This window comes from Triturus cristatus, chromosome 1_2 (assembly GCF_964204655.1).
Source record: "Triturus cristatus chromosome 1_2, aTriCri1.1, whole genome shotgun sequence".
Lineage (NCBI taxonomy): Eukaryota > Metazoa > Chordata > Amphibia > Caudata > Salamandridae > Triturus > Triturus cristatus.
In genome coordinates, this window is record NC_140580.1 from 23159580 (window position 1) to 23178469 (window position 18890).

At 45.2% G+C, this 18890-nt stretch overlaps 1 protein-coding gene across 1 annotated transcript in view; it reads left to right on the plus strand.

The window, feature by feature from the left end:
* Window positions 1-18890, plus strand: part of MYBPH (myosin binding protein H) — a 160133-nt gene that overhangs the window by 34810 nt on the left and 106433 nt on the right. Inside the window, exons 3-4 of the mRNA XM_085600181.1 lie at window positions 14516-14683; window positions 16502-16590. Coding sequence (XP_085456307.1) covers window positions 14516-14683; window positions 16502-16590 — 257 coding nt within the window. The remainder of the gene's footprint in view (window positions 1-14515; window positions 14684-16501; window positions 16591-18890) is intronic.

Consider the following 18890-nt stretch of genomic DNA (forward strand, 5'->3'; position numbering starts at 1 on the left):
TCTCCTATCTCAAGCACGATGACATGCTTTGTTTACATTCAGCGGCCATGCCTGCTTTTACTTTCGAGGCAGCCGGGACAATGGCGGCCGTTTTATTGCAAAGCCATAGGTGCATGTGGCAAAACATGGGTCCCCATTAAATGCAGGTTGCAGCAGCAGGCTCTGATGGTAACACTGCCAGATTGAGGAGCATTGTGAGGCTCAGGCCACTGATTGGTGTGTGGGCTGAGCACTGGTTGTGCTGCTGCTGTGCGTGCTTTCACCGGGATTCCTGCCTATACCCAAACCCCTACAGACGCATGGCTACAGGGCACAGCAGGGAATCCGCACATGAAAGAGAATTTCTTTTTTTTCTACTGCTGAATCAGCACGTAGGTTTAGCAATCCCGCACACTAATATCAGGCAGTAAATCACAACATTACGAAGAGCTAGTGGGTGTGTGCTCTGTCACTGCCTTCTACACTCGGCATACTTATTCTTCGCTGGCTTTTTACATTAACCCATTTCACCTTATGTTTATGGAAATAAGTCCATTAAAGTTACAGATGAAGATTCTTGCACAGGCAGTGGTCAGCCGTTTTTGGAGTGTTATTAAATGTTTACTGCCAGATTGTGTTGATTGTTTTGTCTCACCTGTGAAAGGGCTGACAGTTGAAAAAATCCTCCACTCCCCACACTTGTCAACTTTTCAGGCACACTTCAAAATGAAGCGTGGAGTGTTTGGTACAAGTGTCTGCATTTACATCCATAGCATGAAGTGCCTTGTTTTTAACACGTTTAATCAGATTTATAAAAAGATGAAAATCATGTTTATAACTTCTGTCCCGTATATGTGTATGTGTGAACCTATATTGGTAATTGTGTTATACTACCAATTCAGACTATTTATTTTTTTAGGCATTCTGTGTGGTGCCACGCATCTCGTGTGGGAGCTCACGTTGTAGCTGTCATAGAGCTTCACAGACTGTTGGACTACAGCATGTATTTGTAAAACAAAATGTATTTTGCCCGCCCACAACAAATGTTCTTTGTTCTTCGCCTCTGCTAGGTTATGGCTATTGCTCTGTCTGTGATTACTGCTCTTTGTTACAACCATTTGCCCATTGGTTTGACAGCCTGCCTCCGGCATATGAAATGAGAATGGCTTGCTGTTAAGAATAGAAAAGGGAGACAATCTTGACCAGAGGCCTTCTGAGACTGGAGGCCATCATCCAGGGACTTGTCGAGCAGGCTCTGTGCTGATTGTCTCTTAAGACATGACTGTGTTGGGGGTTTTGGACAATGTCTGCAAAGTCTAATATGCCATCTGTGTTTTTTAGTGGCCACCGCAGTGTCAGGGTGGTCTTAAATACACTGCATAATGATGGATGAAGATGCGTCAGTTAATCTTACAAACTGGAACATCATCTGGCTAGCACTCCCTCCCATTGTATGTGGCAGCTATATTATTACAGAAGATAGCCAACCACATGCAAAATCTTAGTCCCACCCTGGGATTACTGTTGCTCCCTCTCAGTTGGGGCACGGCCAGCAGTTGAAACCGGATGGTGTCTTTTGGCATGAACCACAACTCATTTGCATGTATTTGATCTATTTCTGAAATGGTGAATTTTCATATTCGTGACATTGATTTGTTTCCCTAAATGAAAACACCTCTAAACAAAAACAGGGAGCGTTTGAGCTTAACTCTAGAAGAACTCAAGCTCCGCCTTGTCTTCATTTGTAACCTCCCAGGAGGTCTGTCCCTTTTACGTCTGTTGTTACACAGTGTGTAAGCACTATTGTCATTAATGAGTTTCTCCTACTGCTAGCACGACATGCCTTCCTACAACATTCAGCGTGCCATGTGCGCTTTCACTTTCCAAGCAGCCCGGGACAATAGTGACTGCGTCTTTGAAGTAAAATAGGTCTCGCATTTACAAGAGTTTGAGCTATTGGCATTGTTAATGGCAATACCTTTTATTTATGTGTTAATTATCAAAACAGATAAATAAAAGGCATTGTCATTTACAATGCCAATAGCTTAAACTCTCACAAATGCGAGACCTATTGCACTGCAAATGCTTGTTAAATTGGGTTGTACAAAAATATAGTGAAATATCGTCATACAAGTGAAAGTGCAGGTCATAGGTCTTAGTCACCTTCAGAAGAGGGCACTTGAGGAACTTAGTACCCTTTGCAATCAGAACAGACCTGCAACTTTGCATTTTGTACCATGCTTGTGACGCAGAGAAGGAATTGCCCCAGCTGGCTATGGAACAGAAGGTGCCATTTGCCACAAGTGCCATTGTAAGGATTTGTTCCTTGACAGGCACTTCGGTTTAGCGATGCTCACTGGATTAATCCTCATTCAACAGCTATGCCTGGTCCGTCTAGCTCCAAATCAGTCAACCTCACAAGGAAGTATAAAAAAATGTATTTCCTTGCGGATCTACCACATGCTGAAGTAACAAGAACCTATGACCAAGAAAGGTCCCATCATGTATTTACATTTTTTCCTGTGTGCTCAATTTCACATTCTGAAAGCGAGCATGCGAAGTAAACATTCTTCAGTTTCTCTTGTATCCTAATAAAATGCTCAATGAAAAGCATAATAAAATTATTGTTGTCCTTGGATTACTGTTGATAAACAATGAATAACTATGAACTGTCAACGGGCATCCTTGGACACTGCAGTAAGCTCTGTTAGTTGCAGAGGAAAGAGACATGTACTTGTTGATCTTATTAAATCTCTGAATTACACCTGACACCACAGGTCCTTCATTCCCGACTGGCAGGTCATGTCCAGTAGTCTGTTCAGTATCTTCTTTTTTCCTTCCTTTTGAATAGATAAATGTTTACATACCATAGGTTGGGGATTCCGCACCAGAATTACGGAAACCGCCTGCAGCACAAGCTCCCATTGAGAAATGGGAGGTTGTGAACATCCCTTCACTGTGTGGAAGGCACCTCACAGTGCCTGCCACACGGTGCAGGGATGTTCAGGTGGGCAACATTGGTGCCCACCTAATGCAGAGGGCCAGGGGGGAGGAGGGCCCTGCTAGGGGCCCCCATTGCCACTTTCCGACAGCCTTTCCATGCCGGAAAGGCCGACATGGAAAGCCTGTCGGAAAACCGGCATCATAATCTCAAATGTGGAAACGCCGTCCTTAAGGGATAATGAGGAGTTTCTGACCGACCGGCGGGCTCCATTAGCCTGTCTGAAGGCGTCGGTCAGTCCCTCCGACTGCATGCATCCTAATGTGCAGTTGGACCACAGCAGAAGATGCGGTTTGGACCGCAACCGACAAGCCGTTGTTTGCGATCCTACCACATCATAATCAGGTCCTCAGGTCTTTGGAGGGCTTGTCTTGGGATTTTTTACTTTTTTTCAATGAAGACATTTGACATTTTTGTATAATTTTTGGGATGTAATACAGTGTGGCTCATGTTTTGTTCGTAGATTGACAGATGATTTTAAATTGCTTCTCTGTGATTTCTGCAGAGGTGGACTTTGAGACAAGTTTGGCTTTATTTAAGGGGAATCATGCAATGTGTGGAAATGATTATTGAATATTTGGTGTTCTGGCTGCCTAATGCTCTTGCGAAGGCTGAGTCAATCCGTGAATGGCTGTGCTTGAGTGATTAAGGTTGTCCCATTAGAAGCTGTGTGTTTTATGGTTGTGTGCTTTATGAGTGGGACATCTTTTTCTGAGGTGTGTATGATGGTTGTCTTAATGGAGTGGAGTATAACTTTAGGAGAGGAGCCACATGGTAGAGATGTGCTTTTTTTCAGTGACATAGAAGAGTGATGGGTGTAGTTTTGGTGGTGATTATCCAGAGTGCAGGTTTGAGTGTAGCTTTTTTTTGAGGGTAGAAAAGGTTAAAGAGAATCTTTGATCTCTTTTTGTAGACACAAAGATGTGTGTTAGTTGATGAAAGAAGAGGTGAGGTATAGATTGGAATCTCTGTTCAGTAAATTGCTTCTGGGCTTTACCTGTGCATTGTGATAAATCTCCAAAAGGTGTTATCAATGTTTTGTTGGTCTACAGCAAAAGAGTGTTTGACTGGTTTCATGTGGGTTGAATTGGAGTTGTTGTGCAAGGCAGTCCTTTAAAAGAAGATGTGTGTGCAGTGAGGCTCTGCTAAAGTTCAAATGTAATGGACAAACAACTGTCAGTTGTCTTTTTCTTTGGCAGGGCAGGTATGTTCTCTGTCAGACAGGATTATAGGACTTATTGAGCTTTGGAGGCTGGTTCGATGGTGCGCTTGGGCTGAAGAAGGATTGATCTTGCTGCCCTTGTGGAAGGCAAACCATCATATTTACAGATCTCCGTCAGGCAAGCAGAGATCTCTCTGCCTTCAGAGGATTCACTGTTATGGGAGGTCTTCGGAAGACTCTACAGCTTTTGTGAGTGGCCGCTCTGGTTAATTTGGCCGCCCAACAAAGCTTTTTGTTTTTCAAAACAAACTCTCAAATGGGAAGGGGAAGTTTGTTTTTAAAAAACCAAAACATAAATGTCCCTGACACACTAGATGTTTTCACCCAGCATGTGAGGGGGTAGTATCATTTTTTTTCTTTCCTTTTCGGGACTGCCAGGATGGACATTCTGAGGTATGTACACAGACAGTCAATGTCTGTGGTCCATCAGTCTAAAGTTTCCACTGCACAGCCATCGGAGACTCCACTGGAGGAAGCATGATGGCTTCCTTGACTCTAAACAGAGAAGGAGAAGCAGGAGTTTGGTGACCAAGTTACTCAGCAGCATTTGTGGCAGAGTATCCTGTCCTCCAAAGTCCAGGTTTGCCTCTATATCTCTTGTAGTTCATCGACTGTGGTCATGCTTATTTTAATTAAGTCACACCTTTGTGCTGAATTGATGGTCTTTGTTGTGGTAGAGATAATGTTTTGAGTTTTGTGTTTTCTTCTATCTACAAATTGTATGTCTATAAAGGTGCTTTGCTCATTTTGAGTCTGCAAGGAGCCATTGGCGATAAGCATAATTTCATTTTTTGTAAGATCTCCTTTGTGTACGTGTTTCAGGCTGATTAAGGATGCTGTTGAGCATCTGAGGGGATATCATGGCTCCCAACAGATGATGTGAGTGCCCTATATGTTCGTGCGCATATTTCAGTGTCCTACAGAGATGGGTGTTATCTTCTCTTCTCTTTGATACCTTTCCAAAACTACTCTATGAAGCCACCTGTAAATACACTTCGCTGCACCACTGGATGCAACAATGTGTATCAGCCAAAGCTAAGATACCTTACCTTTTCCTACTATAAGTGGAAAAACTCAAGATATTTGATATCCGTAGATTTATATTAAATTGGGATATCCCTTTCCAGTTTGTGGTTCTACCAAGGCGATTCTGGCCTGTCGCTTTGGTCGGGTAAACAATTAAATATGCTTTTGTTTCCAAAGTTAAAACTTAGTCTAGCCAATTATAGTACCTTAGCAACCTCCGTCTGGGCCCACCCACGTTGTGTATGTTGGTCTTGTTATTCCCCATGCAATACTGTGCTCCAATCCTGGCTCATCTCCTTTGCCCTCCGATTGCACATGATATTTCACAATGAAACAAATTGGAGGACATGGCCTATTTCGACACAGAAGCTCTAGCAATCTATTCATGTTGATGAAGCAACTCAGATGCAGAACGTCCACAAAATAGTTTGAAGTACCTCAACAAGTTTTGAAAATTGTATACAAGAATTAAGTTAGCTGAGTAAGCCATGAAAACAAAAAAGCCTTTATCGATAGCATCATTCAATGTTCACTACTCAGAGTAAAGCGTGCTTTGCCTTCGACTCGATACTATTAGCCATGTGAACTTTCCAAATCTGACACTTTGCGATGTGATTTCTGATCAAATTAGATGTTTCCTGTGTGGTATTAATATTGTATCGGTTTTGGAAGTGTTTGGCATTTACCATGTTTTTAGGTCGAGGACTACCGGTCTGCCGAAAGGCAGAACCGGAAGTCGGAGATTTAATGACTTGGAGAAGAGGGGCTTGAACAGCCCCTCTTCTCCCCTGTTCTCCATTGGCTGGCCTCGTAAATGCTGGCCAGCCACTGGAGAAGAGGTCAGTCACTCTGATTAGGCCCCGTCCTTTTCGGATCGGGGGGCGTGTTTTTTGCGAGAAGTCTCAAGGAGGAGACAACAGCAAAACACGCCCCCGAATCCGAAAAGGACGCTGCGTTTGGTGTGCTCGAGACCAGTGTTTCTGTTGTAGCTCCCTGCAGCCTGTTTCGAACTCTACTTTAATCATGTCATGAAGCAAATATGAGACTGAGAGCAGCATACACCTCTAGAGACGAATACCGCGCTGCAAGACGTCACTGGGGTGGAAAGGTTTGCCCCTAGTAGTTTCACAGATGCCGACTTTGCTGCAGGCCACTTATAACTGGTCGAGAGCGCTCAGATCTCATCCTGCCCGTTTGTCCTATTTGGTTCCTGTGGTAGTGTTTGTTTCATGTTTCTTTATTTTGTGATTCGACTCCTATGACTAAAAAAACTTGAAAATCGAGTTAAACTGTCTGTTGCTGGTGAAGGTTCTGTCTTAAAAAGAGAACGTTCCGCTTGAGATCTCGTGTAAACGTGCGGACTGATAGAGGGTGCAGACGCGTTGATGCAATGAAATGAGGGGACAGTAAAAATGGCAGTTTACAGCGCTTAGAAACAGCAAACCCTTAACACACAAGTCATTTTAAAACATGGCTGTTCGTCATTTATTGTGTACGATATATTTTTACCAGCCTGCCGGCGTAACCCCAGAGCCCAATCCCAGAATATCGTGCTTAAACTCGAGGTCATTTATATCGGATTTATTTCTCAATATGTCTAAGTGGAGTTCGCTCTCAATGTTGATATGAAGTCCAGGAGCTTGACGTGGGGAAGGTCAACTTGCCCTTTCATCCTTCCTTGGTCGACAAACTGAGAACTATTTGATCGGTTCATTGTGATATGCGGTATTTAAAGTGCTCTGAAACGGGAAGAGTGGAATGGAGCGCTGTAACAACGTTACTTTTATTGTTGTTTAAACCGCCGTTGCCTTGTCCAAAATGGTTCCCCAATATTTTGCTCTCCTAAAAAGGAATTAATTTATGGAATTAAAGTAAAGCGACTCCTTAGCACCGTAACGATAGTTCGAAAACACGATTTTGACGCCCCTTCGGGCACCAAAAACTATTGACTTTCAAGAGTCCGCTATTCATTTCCATTACCCAAACGGCTGCTGCTTTGAGCACCGGTGACTTTCATGGCTGAAGAGCAAGAACCTGCGGCCAACTCATGAGCTATTCCTGCACGTGCACTTCTGAACCACCCGTAGCGCTGGGAGGCAGCCTGAGCCCCCTGCTGCACGAGGCGCTTTAAATATATTGTAAAAAGTCTGTCCTTTCATCTAGCTATTATACTGTCTCTAACACCAACCACACATCATCGTCATTTCGGTGTGTATCTCTAAATCCGTATGAATCTGAAACGGTTCTCACGTAAAGCGCTTCAGTTCCCTCGGGCCGAGTTCGCGCTATATAAAACTGCGAAAATGAAATCCGACAATGTTCTTGAAAACCCCAATTGTCGATATACTGTGCATTTCCAAAATACTTTGGCTTCCAATACATACATTTTTTAAACAGATTTCTACAGCATAGCTGCACCTGTGGTATTAGCGCTCTTTTTACGGAACGAGAACAGTGCGCTATATGTGAAGGAAAAAATATTAATAACAGGTGTTGCTGTTTAATCATATGCGCTTTTACAGTCATACGTCAGAATGCATATTTTGCTGATTGGTCACCGGTTCCCTTCATAGCATCGGTGCGACAGGAGAATATGCGGGTTTCTTGGTTGGCGGGAAGAGGAGGGTGGGGGGTCTCTCCTGAGTGGGCAGCGAATGGTGCACCCGCAGCCTCTCACGATAAGGACTTTCACCGCACCCCTAGGCCCTTGCAGTGGGGGCAGCGGCAGAAAGTGAGACACAGGGAGGGGGCCAACCTCTGATGCTGAAGTCACAACGCACCACGAGGCCTTCATTGAGAGGGGAGTGAATACAACCAACTGCCTCTCTCGCTGAGTATGGTAACCATACCCCGAAGATCTAAATAACTTTCTGGTTTCTACTTACCGTGCTCCACATGGTATGACCCCGCGTCCCCTGAAAGTTCCCATCCTGGAACCCACCTCCCTCCAGAGGCCGCTTCTCATACGGGGGCACTGAGTGCCACTGCCTGCTGCCAGTTCATTAGCATCATTCTGCCCTCTTCACTCGACGCTGTCACTCCCTCACCCACATCTTCTGTCTAGTCAGACTCCCATTAAGACTTCAAGTATAAATAACTATGCTGCGCGCTCTGAGCTAGTGACTGACGCAGCACTCACTCACAGATATCTTCAGTAACTAAGCTTACTTCTGCATAGAGGTGGACGAGTGACAATGCTCGCACCAAGCTGATTCATGCCAGCTTCCTGGCTCTGGCTCAGCACGGGGTTCTCTTGAACCCTCAAGCCCAAAATGAGCAGATCTTTCGTGGGGCTTCCGCCTACACCCACATTGTAAGCTCACATGCCCAGAATTAAAGACAAGCATTTACAATGCAACCGTCTCGGCATTGTTAAAGTTAGAGGTATTGGCATTGCTCATGACATTATTTTTGTTTGTTTTTGTTTTTAAAACATGTAGAGAAACGGCATTGTTGTTTACAATGTCAATAGCTTAGTCAGTGTGTGTGTAGGTGGCTCTGTGTGTGGGTGCAAATGCAATAGGTCTCGCATTTGAGAGTGATTAAGCTATTGACATTGTAAATAACAATGCCGTTTCTTTAAATGTTTTAAAATCAAAAACATAAACAAAAATAATGTCATGAGCAATGCCAATAGCTCTAACTTTACCAATGCCGAGACCATTGCATTGTAAATGCTTGTTTTTACATCCAAGCCGAGTAGGCTGGGTGCTCTCAATACTTCTAGAATGTTGACAAACTCGAGACACGGGGAACCAATAGCATGCTGGCAGGCGGGCAACTAGAGCCAAATTTCGGGGGGGGGGGGGGGGGGGGGTTGGTGGGGGCGAAAAAGATTTCGGGGGGGGGGGGCTAAGTCTTCCAGCGATAGGCAGAGTGGCTGTAAGAAGGGGTGAAAACACAACAAAAGCCTCATTAACGAGTAAATGGTCTTTTAAAGACCTGTGAAGTACTCGGTTCCGGCTGCAATTAGACGGACGCCAGCCCGCGAGGCTGTCTCAGCCGGGCTGACGCAATTGAGGGGGGGGGGGGGGGGGGTCTGACTGAAGCCCGGTGAGCCCAATGGGTGTTGCGCGCCTGCATGGAGCTGGGCCAGGTGTTCGGGTTGGGGAAGCGGCCCCATCCCTGCCCAGTGCACTCGCCGCAGCCAGTGGCGCGCGCTTGGACGGGGCTCCGGATATAACCGGGCCATCCATCATGGCAGCTTTGTGAATCATAGCTGCCACGTTAAATTTAACCCTTGTCTTGATAGGCAGCCGGTGTGCGGTCGCAGGAGCGCCCTGACAGGTTTCAGCGAATGTGCTTCGGCAATGTGCACCCTCTGCAGTTTGTGCAGCAGCCCGGCTGGCGGGTCAGCAGTGACGGTTTTAACTTGCCGCACTCCGAAGAGATACAGCAGCGGTCGGGCTATCAGCGCATGAGAGGGAGGGCAGGGGGGCTCGTGCAACGCACACGGCCTCATAAAGCTGGGTGTCCAAATATAGACGCCAATCCCCTTTGCCTTATTTTATTGCGCTCCGGGCGTTAACTTATCAGAAGAGTTTAAAGTTAAGCCCAGCCATAAATTCTTCCCGAGCAGTATTGTATTGTATCACGTTTATATACCATTTATTACCCCTGATGAGGCGTTAAAGCGCTTTGCGCTGAGCAGCACGCAGTCAGGGGTGTAAGCACTCTAAAATGAAATGACAGTACAGTACCTTATAGTGGGACGTAGACGCACATGCCGGGACGGGTGGCGCGCCAAAGTGCACCGTGGGAACGGTGTGTGTGGGATAGGTGGAGTACAGGAGTAGAAAAATTCCTGTATGTGAGAAACGTGGACCCGGATATCCTCTGTATAAAAAACAATTACCCCAATATTAGGCGTGCCCCTATGTGACATACACGTATAGAAGTAGGAAAGTCTTTTGTGTGAGATACGGGGATTAGGAAAGTCCACCATGTCAGCTACCCAATATAGCTGGAATGTGGCATTTATTAGACAAATTATGCCAGCAGGCATGTCCCTGTGTGAGATACGCAGGCCACAGCAGCATAAATATCCACTGTGCGAACTACGTGGACCTCAGGAACAGGAATATCCTCTGTGGGAGACACGTGGGCCCTAGGAGTAGCAAAGGGCCCTGAGGAGTCACACAAATCCCAGTGATTCCATAGGTGAAGTACATGTACCACACCAGGAGCGTCGCGCATTGCTTAATAAAGACCAAGTCAAGTCGAAGGAGCTTCCACTGTAGGGGATACATGCCCACTTCCCAAAGCAGCCGGAACACCCCTGTGTCAGATTGATACAGAGAGTTTAGAAGGCCGCGCCACTCCAGCGTGACATTCATTAGCCCAGGGTGGGTCCTGAATATGGAGTTGGGAATAGTGGCGTAGCTAGGCCTTGTGCCCGTGGCGGCAAATGTAAGAGGCGGGGGGGGGGGGGGGGGGGGGGGGATTTGCTGGCGATACTTCTGCATTTGCCACCGCACGAATGCCGCAGGAAAAGAGCGTAACGGGGTGGGGGGGGGGGGGGGGGGGGAGGTCGCCACCCTCACCCTTGCTACGCCACTGGTTGGTAATATTGTTATACATGCAGTGAGCATGCAACAAAAAAAGGCTGAATTGCCTGATTAAAGGTGATGCAAGTACCGACCCTCAGTCAACCAAATGCCTCCCATGATCTTTTCCTCCTTCCCTGGTTGGTAAAAGAGGCCGAGACCTGGATGGGACAAGCGTAAGCGTAAGCTGACAATCTTGGGGGCATATTTACAAGGGCTGTAGCTCCGCTTTTTTGGCTGGCAAAGCCAAAAAAGCAGAGATAAAACCAGCGCCCTATTTACAAGAGGGTGCTAACATGCATAATCGCATGTTAGCACCCTTTTTCCCAACGCCTCCCTTTGCATCTCCAATGAGATGCAAAGTGGGTGTTACAGGGCGTACCCTGGATGGACTACCTTGCAAATATCGTTGATGTTTACATCGCGATATTTACAAGGCAGCCCACATGATTTTAGCAGACGTTAGATTTTGGCGAAAACGGCCATTTTCGCCAAAATCTAGCGTCTGCTAAAATCCTGATTTAGCCATCCCTAACATAGGGGGTGGATTATGCTGATATGACCCTGTGGGTCGTATCAGCAAGGTTATCGCCGTTTTGCAGGGAACATCGCTGGAAAACCAGCGATGTTTCCTGCAAAAGGCGATAACCTCGCTATCTCTGGAATTTTTATTGCCCTGGAGAAAGGCGTTGTTAATAATGCGCTACCAGGGCGATAAATTCCAGAGATAGCTTGCGATAATGTTATTATCGCTAAGCACGGCCAGCGATAATTATCGCTGGCCGTTGATAATATGCCCCTTGGTTCCTTCTTCCTGTTCTTTGTGTTGCATTGTTCTCAATCCCAGGACTAAAATGGAGGAGAAACATAAGATCCCCTGCAGTGCTACCAGGCCTAGCAAGATATGTTGAGACTGTAATGAACTGCCTATGGAAATGCACACATGCATGAATGCCTATTTGTGTGTGTTGGAGAGCCTGCACATATGAACTGATGGCAGTGTCTATTAGTCTACCACCATAGAGGTAAGCCTAATAGTACCCATACCTGCATGTTGTGAACAGTCTTAATAATATTCTGTCTATCACCGGTTTAAGAGTAGCCGAGTCTTGAAATATTGTGGGCAGCCTGAGTAGAATCCTGACTGTCCAAAGAGAATAGTGGCCCATCCTTGAGGTCCGCTGGGCATTCCTGGTGACATTTTGGCTAAATGTACCATAATATTGGTTCATCTTTGACTTACTGTTGCCTTTCCAGAATAAATTGAGGCTATCGCTTGCTGTTCTTTGACATCGAGATGCTCTTGCCACCATTCTGGCTACCCCTTTCTTAACAGTTCCATATCCTTGATATAATGCGCTTACTCTTGGGGCATTCCAGATATCCCTCACATAGTATTTGCAAATTCCTGTCTTTTGGTGTCTGTTCTAGGCAACATTCGGTCTATTCTTGGAATAACAGTAGCCCTTCCATTAAACGCTGTGGATGTTCCTGACACTCGTCTAGCTATATCTACCATAACAAAGTACCATCTTTGACTTATTGCGTGCTATTGTGGAGCAATATAACTAGCGAGGTACAATAGTGGCTCATCCTTCAAACATTGTGGCCATTTTAGTGACGTTCTAGCTATCCTTGGCATAATAATGGTGCACTCTTGACATTTTAGTATCCCTGACTTAATAGTGGCCCGTCTTCGACATGTTGTGGACATTCTTGCTGACATTCTGGCAATCCCTGCTGCAATAGTGGTCAATCCTTCAAATAGTGTGTGCATTACTAATGGCATTCTGGCTGTCCCTGGCATAAAAGGGCCATCCATCACATACTGTAGCCATTCTTGTTTCATATTCTGGACACCCTTAATTTAATAGTGGCCCATTCTTGAAATATATAGTGAGCATTCTTGACTACCGGTTGGCTCTCCCTGCAAAATGGCCAATTTGATATTGTGTGTGCATTCTTGAATATTGAGGCTATTCCTGACATAATACTGGCCTGCACCTGACATATTGCGTTTATTCTTGACAATGTCCATGCTGTGGCAATGCTAATAATGGTCCATCCTTGAGATATGATGGGCACTCCCCACAGCATCATGGCTAGCATTTTAGCGGCCAATCTATGACAGATTGTGGCCTTGCTCATCGAAGTCTGTCTACATCTGGCATAATAATAGGTCAAGCTTCAGCATAGTGTGACCAGCCTTGACAACATTCTGACAGTGTCTGCCATACTGGGGGCATGGAAATCCCCTCTATAATTTTGACATCCCTGGTATCTGATGAATATGAAAAAAGGGCGTGCATGGCAGAATCTGTCCATGTGTGACAATAGTACACGTGAACTCATAGGAAAGCACTAGATTATTACTGAAACAATACACTAGAGTACAATACTGGGTAAAAACAAGGCAGTGATGTTTAAAAAACAAACCTATTTACTTGGAAATAAAAATGGATTCCGAACGACAACAATGTTGACTTTTTAACGATCAGGGCAGGCATCACTTTGTGGGGATGAGATAATGTATTAACAATGAAAAATGTATGCTGCATTGCGAAATGTATGTATTTTTTAAACTGGTGAGGGATATATGGACAGAATGGCTAAAGTTATGAAATATGTATAAATATGAAATTTCAGTGACTACTGAGTTCAGGAGGGTTATTGATGATTTTGTGGCATTTGTCCCTTGGAGACCTCACTGCTATGGCTCTTGATACGTGACATATTGCAGATATTTCATTATTTATATTCATAATTTAAAATATATATCATCACTACTGCTAAAGCCCAAAAAATAAGATTGGTGTTACCTGGCTGCGGTCGAATCCGAAAAACTCTCAGTCACAGGGAATAATCCACTTGGAAGGGCAAGACTGGAAAATGAAGTGTGTTTTATATATATTTAAAAACAACAGGACATTGCAATTCCCACTTTAATTTACCTGTAAAAAATATAAAATGTTATCCAATTTCTAGGGAAATTGTGCGGTAATTCTATTGTTTTGCAACAATTTTTTTCAAAGTTGTTTTGTGCTGTGTATGCCCTGACACCCATACAGTGAACGGGTCTTTTTAAACATGGCAAGAAAGTATTGGAATGCATAATCCATTCGAATCCCTTCGGAACCTTTGACATTTATAGTCAAATTATGTGATAATTGTGCTTCAGATTGCAAGCTTTAGTCTTCTTTTTTCTAAAAACTTTCTAGGTAGGTATTTTTGTCCCACAAGTTCCCAAGTTTTCAATCCTCTGCTTCTTAAATGATTATATATTAAGCATACTTTGAATGCACTTAACTGCCTTCCTTTTTCTATTTCCCTTTCCTCTCTCCACTGGCCAGCATCTCTATCATTAGCCCTGTTGTGTTTCTTATTTTATTTTATTTTTTGTGTGATGATAAATATTATAATTGTATTACATTATGTTTAGCATTGTTCGCACATTGAAGTATGAAGTGTGTCAGTCATGAGATTCAATTTAAATGAAATCAGATGTCCTGCAACATGGTTAATGTTTCTGAGCTATGTTATACTTTGTATCTGAGCTATGGTACTGAAAACACCCAAGTACTGCATCTGGGCAAAACACCTCTGTGTCGTTAGATTCTTTGTCCCTTTACATCTGCAATAAAAGATCTCCCAGCTCCAAGTGCACATGTATTAAATGTTACTTGGTACTGAAGTGCCCCTGCAGTACTGACCCTGTACATGCGTATTTTTGTCTCCCCTCAGCTGATGCCTGGGTTGCTGTAAACCAAGAACCATGTGTATCAAACCGGTACAACATCCAGAACCTGACCCAGGGAGACAAGCTTTTAGTACGGGTGAAGGCAGTGAACCGCGGGGGAGCCAGCGCGCCAGCTGTCCTGGACCAACCTGTGCCAATTAGAGAGATTGTTGGTAAGTGCCTTCTGCCCATTCCTCGCATTGCAGGACTCCTGTGTGCGGTGCTGCGTCTGCATGCCTGCTGCATAGGCCTCGAGCTTTGCATTTCTCAATCCATCCAAAGAATTCTGTTCATTGTGTCCCGGGGGGGGTAAGACATAAGTGATCCCCCCTCCCCTTGTGCTCGCCCAGCACGAGCGGGCGCGACCATGCGCTTGAGGAAGCGTGGTGGACACCCAGACCACGACCGATCTACACTGTGTGCCAGGGACAACATGTGCCAAACATCTGAACCCCAACAGATTACAACTTGAAGACAGATAATACAAGTGCAGACCATTACTTATGCTTCCAGTTGCTCTTGGAGATATTTTGCAAAACGTGGACCTAAAATGATTTCTAGTGCTGAGAATTTAAGTACACTATAGTGCTATGATGGATTAAATACCTGTAGGTTCTGAATGATCCGAATGCCCTCTAGAAAGGTTTCAACATCTCAAAACGTACTTCAACTTTTCTTCAGGTGAAGAAAGACCGCTCAAAGTAAACTGAGATACAGAGTGCTGAGCCATACAAAGGGCTCACCCTGACTTTAGGATCCCTCCTGACTCTCTGTGCTAACCTGACAGTGCTGGAAACCGTTCAAGAAGCCCCAAGTATCAGCACATGCCTTTGTTGGTAAAATATTTGCATGTCTTCCTGCTAACACCCAGGACACAGACTGCAGGGCCTCATATCACGTTTTCTTGATTTTGAATTGACATTGCTGAAACCAATTTATAGCAGGTCACCAAAAAAAGAAAGAAAGACTGCAAATTACTTATGGAATTGTATAATAATCAATTTGTATCAGAGAGATGGCGTCAGTCAAAGCCCCTGGCAGGAATGCCCACTCACAGGCATTGGGTTTCGCCGCTTCCCTCTCTAGACTGATAAGGGCAAGTGTTTGCAGCAGGAAAAAAAAATCCAGAAGCAAGTTATGGAGTGAGGGGAGAACATGCTATCTCAGCTGTTCTAGCGGCCATCTGGGCCTGTCAGCCATCCATCCGGGTCTCACCTCGCCAATAGTGCCCGCGTGGCGCACTTAAAAACCCGTCTAACATTGTGTCATCGCGCTTAGATTGTCGATGAGACATGCTGTCCCATTAGTCTCTCGAGCATGATGTGTTCTGCCCAGAAGTGTTAATCATCTGCTCGGTTCTGCGCCTTGGAGCCCGCCGTCGATGAAAGCACTGCGCACTCATGGCCTTATTCTGAGCTCTGATCCAGCCCCTCCCCCTCCCGGCTCACCCCTCTCTGTCAGCATAAACTCTGGCACGTGGGTGGCTATGTGTATTTTTAAGTTCAGGTACTGGTTCAGTTACACGGCCCATACTGCCGCGTGCGCACAAATCCTGACGGCCAGGCCATGTCCACGCGCATCTGGATTCCTCATCCCCCGCCCCTTCATGCCCCGTCATCAAATATGTGCGAGGCTGAGAATATGTCAAGAACGTCTGTGATAGGAAATGTGCAAAACGCCTGAAGTCTCTCACACATTTAGTGAACATCGCGGGAAAAGCACCCATTCTGCATAAGCTCCAGTGAAAGTATGAGCCAGAAATCGGTGACGCACATCCAAGTATTAGCAGTCCTTTCCAAACTGTGGTTAGTGTAGAAAACAAAGCTGGAAGTCTAGGTAAAGTGGTGCAAGCGCAGGGACGTGACAAAAGCGTTGTGAAATGCATGCCTTGTTCAGAGAGTAACTGTGCTGTCTGCCCTGATGTAACATTTTGATTGTTATTAAAATAATACTGACTGAAATGTCGGGTTTGTCTTCGTTCTTCCCCACAGATCGCCCCAAAATCCGTCTACCTCGTTTCCTGAGACAAACATATTTAAGACTCGTTGGTGAAGGCGTGAACTTGGTCATCCCTTTCCAGGTAATAGCAGAACATGTTTGCTGATTTTGTACCATCATTTGCTCTAACCAACCGACGAGAAACAGCATTTTCACCTACCACGTGGTGCAAAATACAGCTTTTCGCTGCCCAGTCACTGCAAAGGTGTTTCATCTGTAACGAACCTGGTGCTCATGTAAAGCGCTCTGATACCCGATGTCTCGGGTCTAGTTCGCGCTATATAAAACTCTAAAAAAAAAAGAAGTCCCTTCGGGATCTGTCTGTGCTAATGATGGGGATGCATTCTGGAGTGAAGTCCCCAATATTGAACTGTCTGGGACTGTGCTGATACTGCCTCTAGGCTTGGTTGTGTCCCATACAGGGGGTATGACCAAGGAATTGTGACTGGGTTGTTACTTTGCATTGGTGTCTACAGTTATTTGCTCATTGATGGTCCCCTTTCCATTGGTGCAGGCAAAGTAAAATCAATACACAGTGATGCTACCCAGTTGAGATTCCAAAGGCTAAGAAGCGTTAGCAGAAGCATGTTTGGTTGCATGAGAGACTCATAACTGGTGGCTGTGTAGCGGTGTCTATGAAAGGTTGCACTGGCTGCTGAAGAGGAACATGCTGATAAGCAAGAAGGGGGAGGCAAAGAGCAAATACATGCCAGAGGATGAAGGAGTGTACGATAGATGGCCTGTATTGTGAGATTTCAAGAAGGAAAGGGAAGTGGCAAATCGTGGGGCATTATGCAGTTGAAAGGGATGTATGACCGAACCACGCATTGCATTACCATGCATGCCTTTACCACATGTTCATTACCACGCATATGCCTTTACCATGCAAACCTTTACCACCCAAATTTTTACCACACATATTTCTGTACCACACATGCCTTTACAACAAAAATGTAGGTATTTCGCAGGTAAGTATAAAGCCTTCCATTGGAAAAGCATTTCTTGTTTTGCTAATAACTTTGGTGCCGTTTGATCTACAGTCATGACATTTTCAAAACTCATTTGCCACTCACTTCAGCTGCTGTCTAATACATTTTGTGTGATTCCAAGTGAGGCAGAGAAAAAGGGGGATCCCAAAACTCGTTTTCCCCATGCAATATCCCCAAGGGATTTTAGACACAACTACAACCTGAAATGCTGAACGGAATTACCCCAAATTTGGCAGAAAGCTAGATCTTGGTCCAGAAAGAGTGCTTTTTGTACTTTCGTGTACATCTGTTCAGTAGTTCTGGAGTTATTAAAGAAGAAAAAATATGTCTATCTAGAGAGGTGAATCCACCACAATGAATTAGCAGATCTGAAACCACCGCATTGAATTAGCAGATCAGCGCGCCAAGAACAATACCATGATTGGCTGGCCACAATCTGAGAGAAAAGCCATGTTGTGAACTGGGACACGGTTCCTGGGGGGGGGGGGGGGGGGAATAAAATCTAAAAAGGATATAAGGGGTCAGGATAGCGGTATCCTAACCCCACGGGACTGATGAAGGGGTCTGTTAGGAACCCCTCATGGGCAAGAAATTGTCTAAAAATTGTTTATTTTTTCACCGGACGACCTGCAGATCCACCGTGGTGCTCAGCGCGACCCCCGTGTGAATCTGCAGCTGATCCATGGATCCAGACCCCAATTAAAAAAACATTACCCACTTAAACACACATACTTACACACAAAAGTAACCACTTGCACACCCATTCACACCTGTACAGCCACCCACTCACAGACCCACAAAACCACTCACACAAACTCACAGACCCAAACAGGCACTCACGCTCCCATTCACATACTCACACACCAATTTACACATCCACACAACCACTCACACACCAACTCACACAACCAATCACACACCCATATAGCCACTCACAGATCTGCAAAACCACTCCCGCACCCACTCACATACTTTCACACACTCACTCCCACACCCATACAGCCACTCATGCACCCACTTACCCCACACCCATACAGCCACTCATGCACCCACTTACCCATCCACTCACAGATCTACAAAACCACTCCCATACCCACTCAGACTCACACAGCCACTGACATACTCACACACCCACTCACACCCATACAGCCATTCATGCACCCACTCACACATCCATACAGCCCACTCACACACCCACTAAGAAACCCACAAAACCACTCATACACCCTGTTGGAATTGGCCCTTTTTGCAGGGTCATACCTGAACTTTTTGCCTTCCTCCTAGTCTTTTTTAGGTCTCACCTGGCGAAAGCAGCGCATGCGCTGCACTCGCCATGGCAAGGACCTTTTGGAATCAAGTCTCCCCATGGGCTTACATGCACGCGTCTGCATGG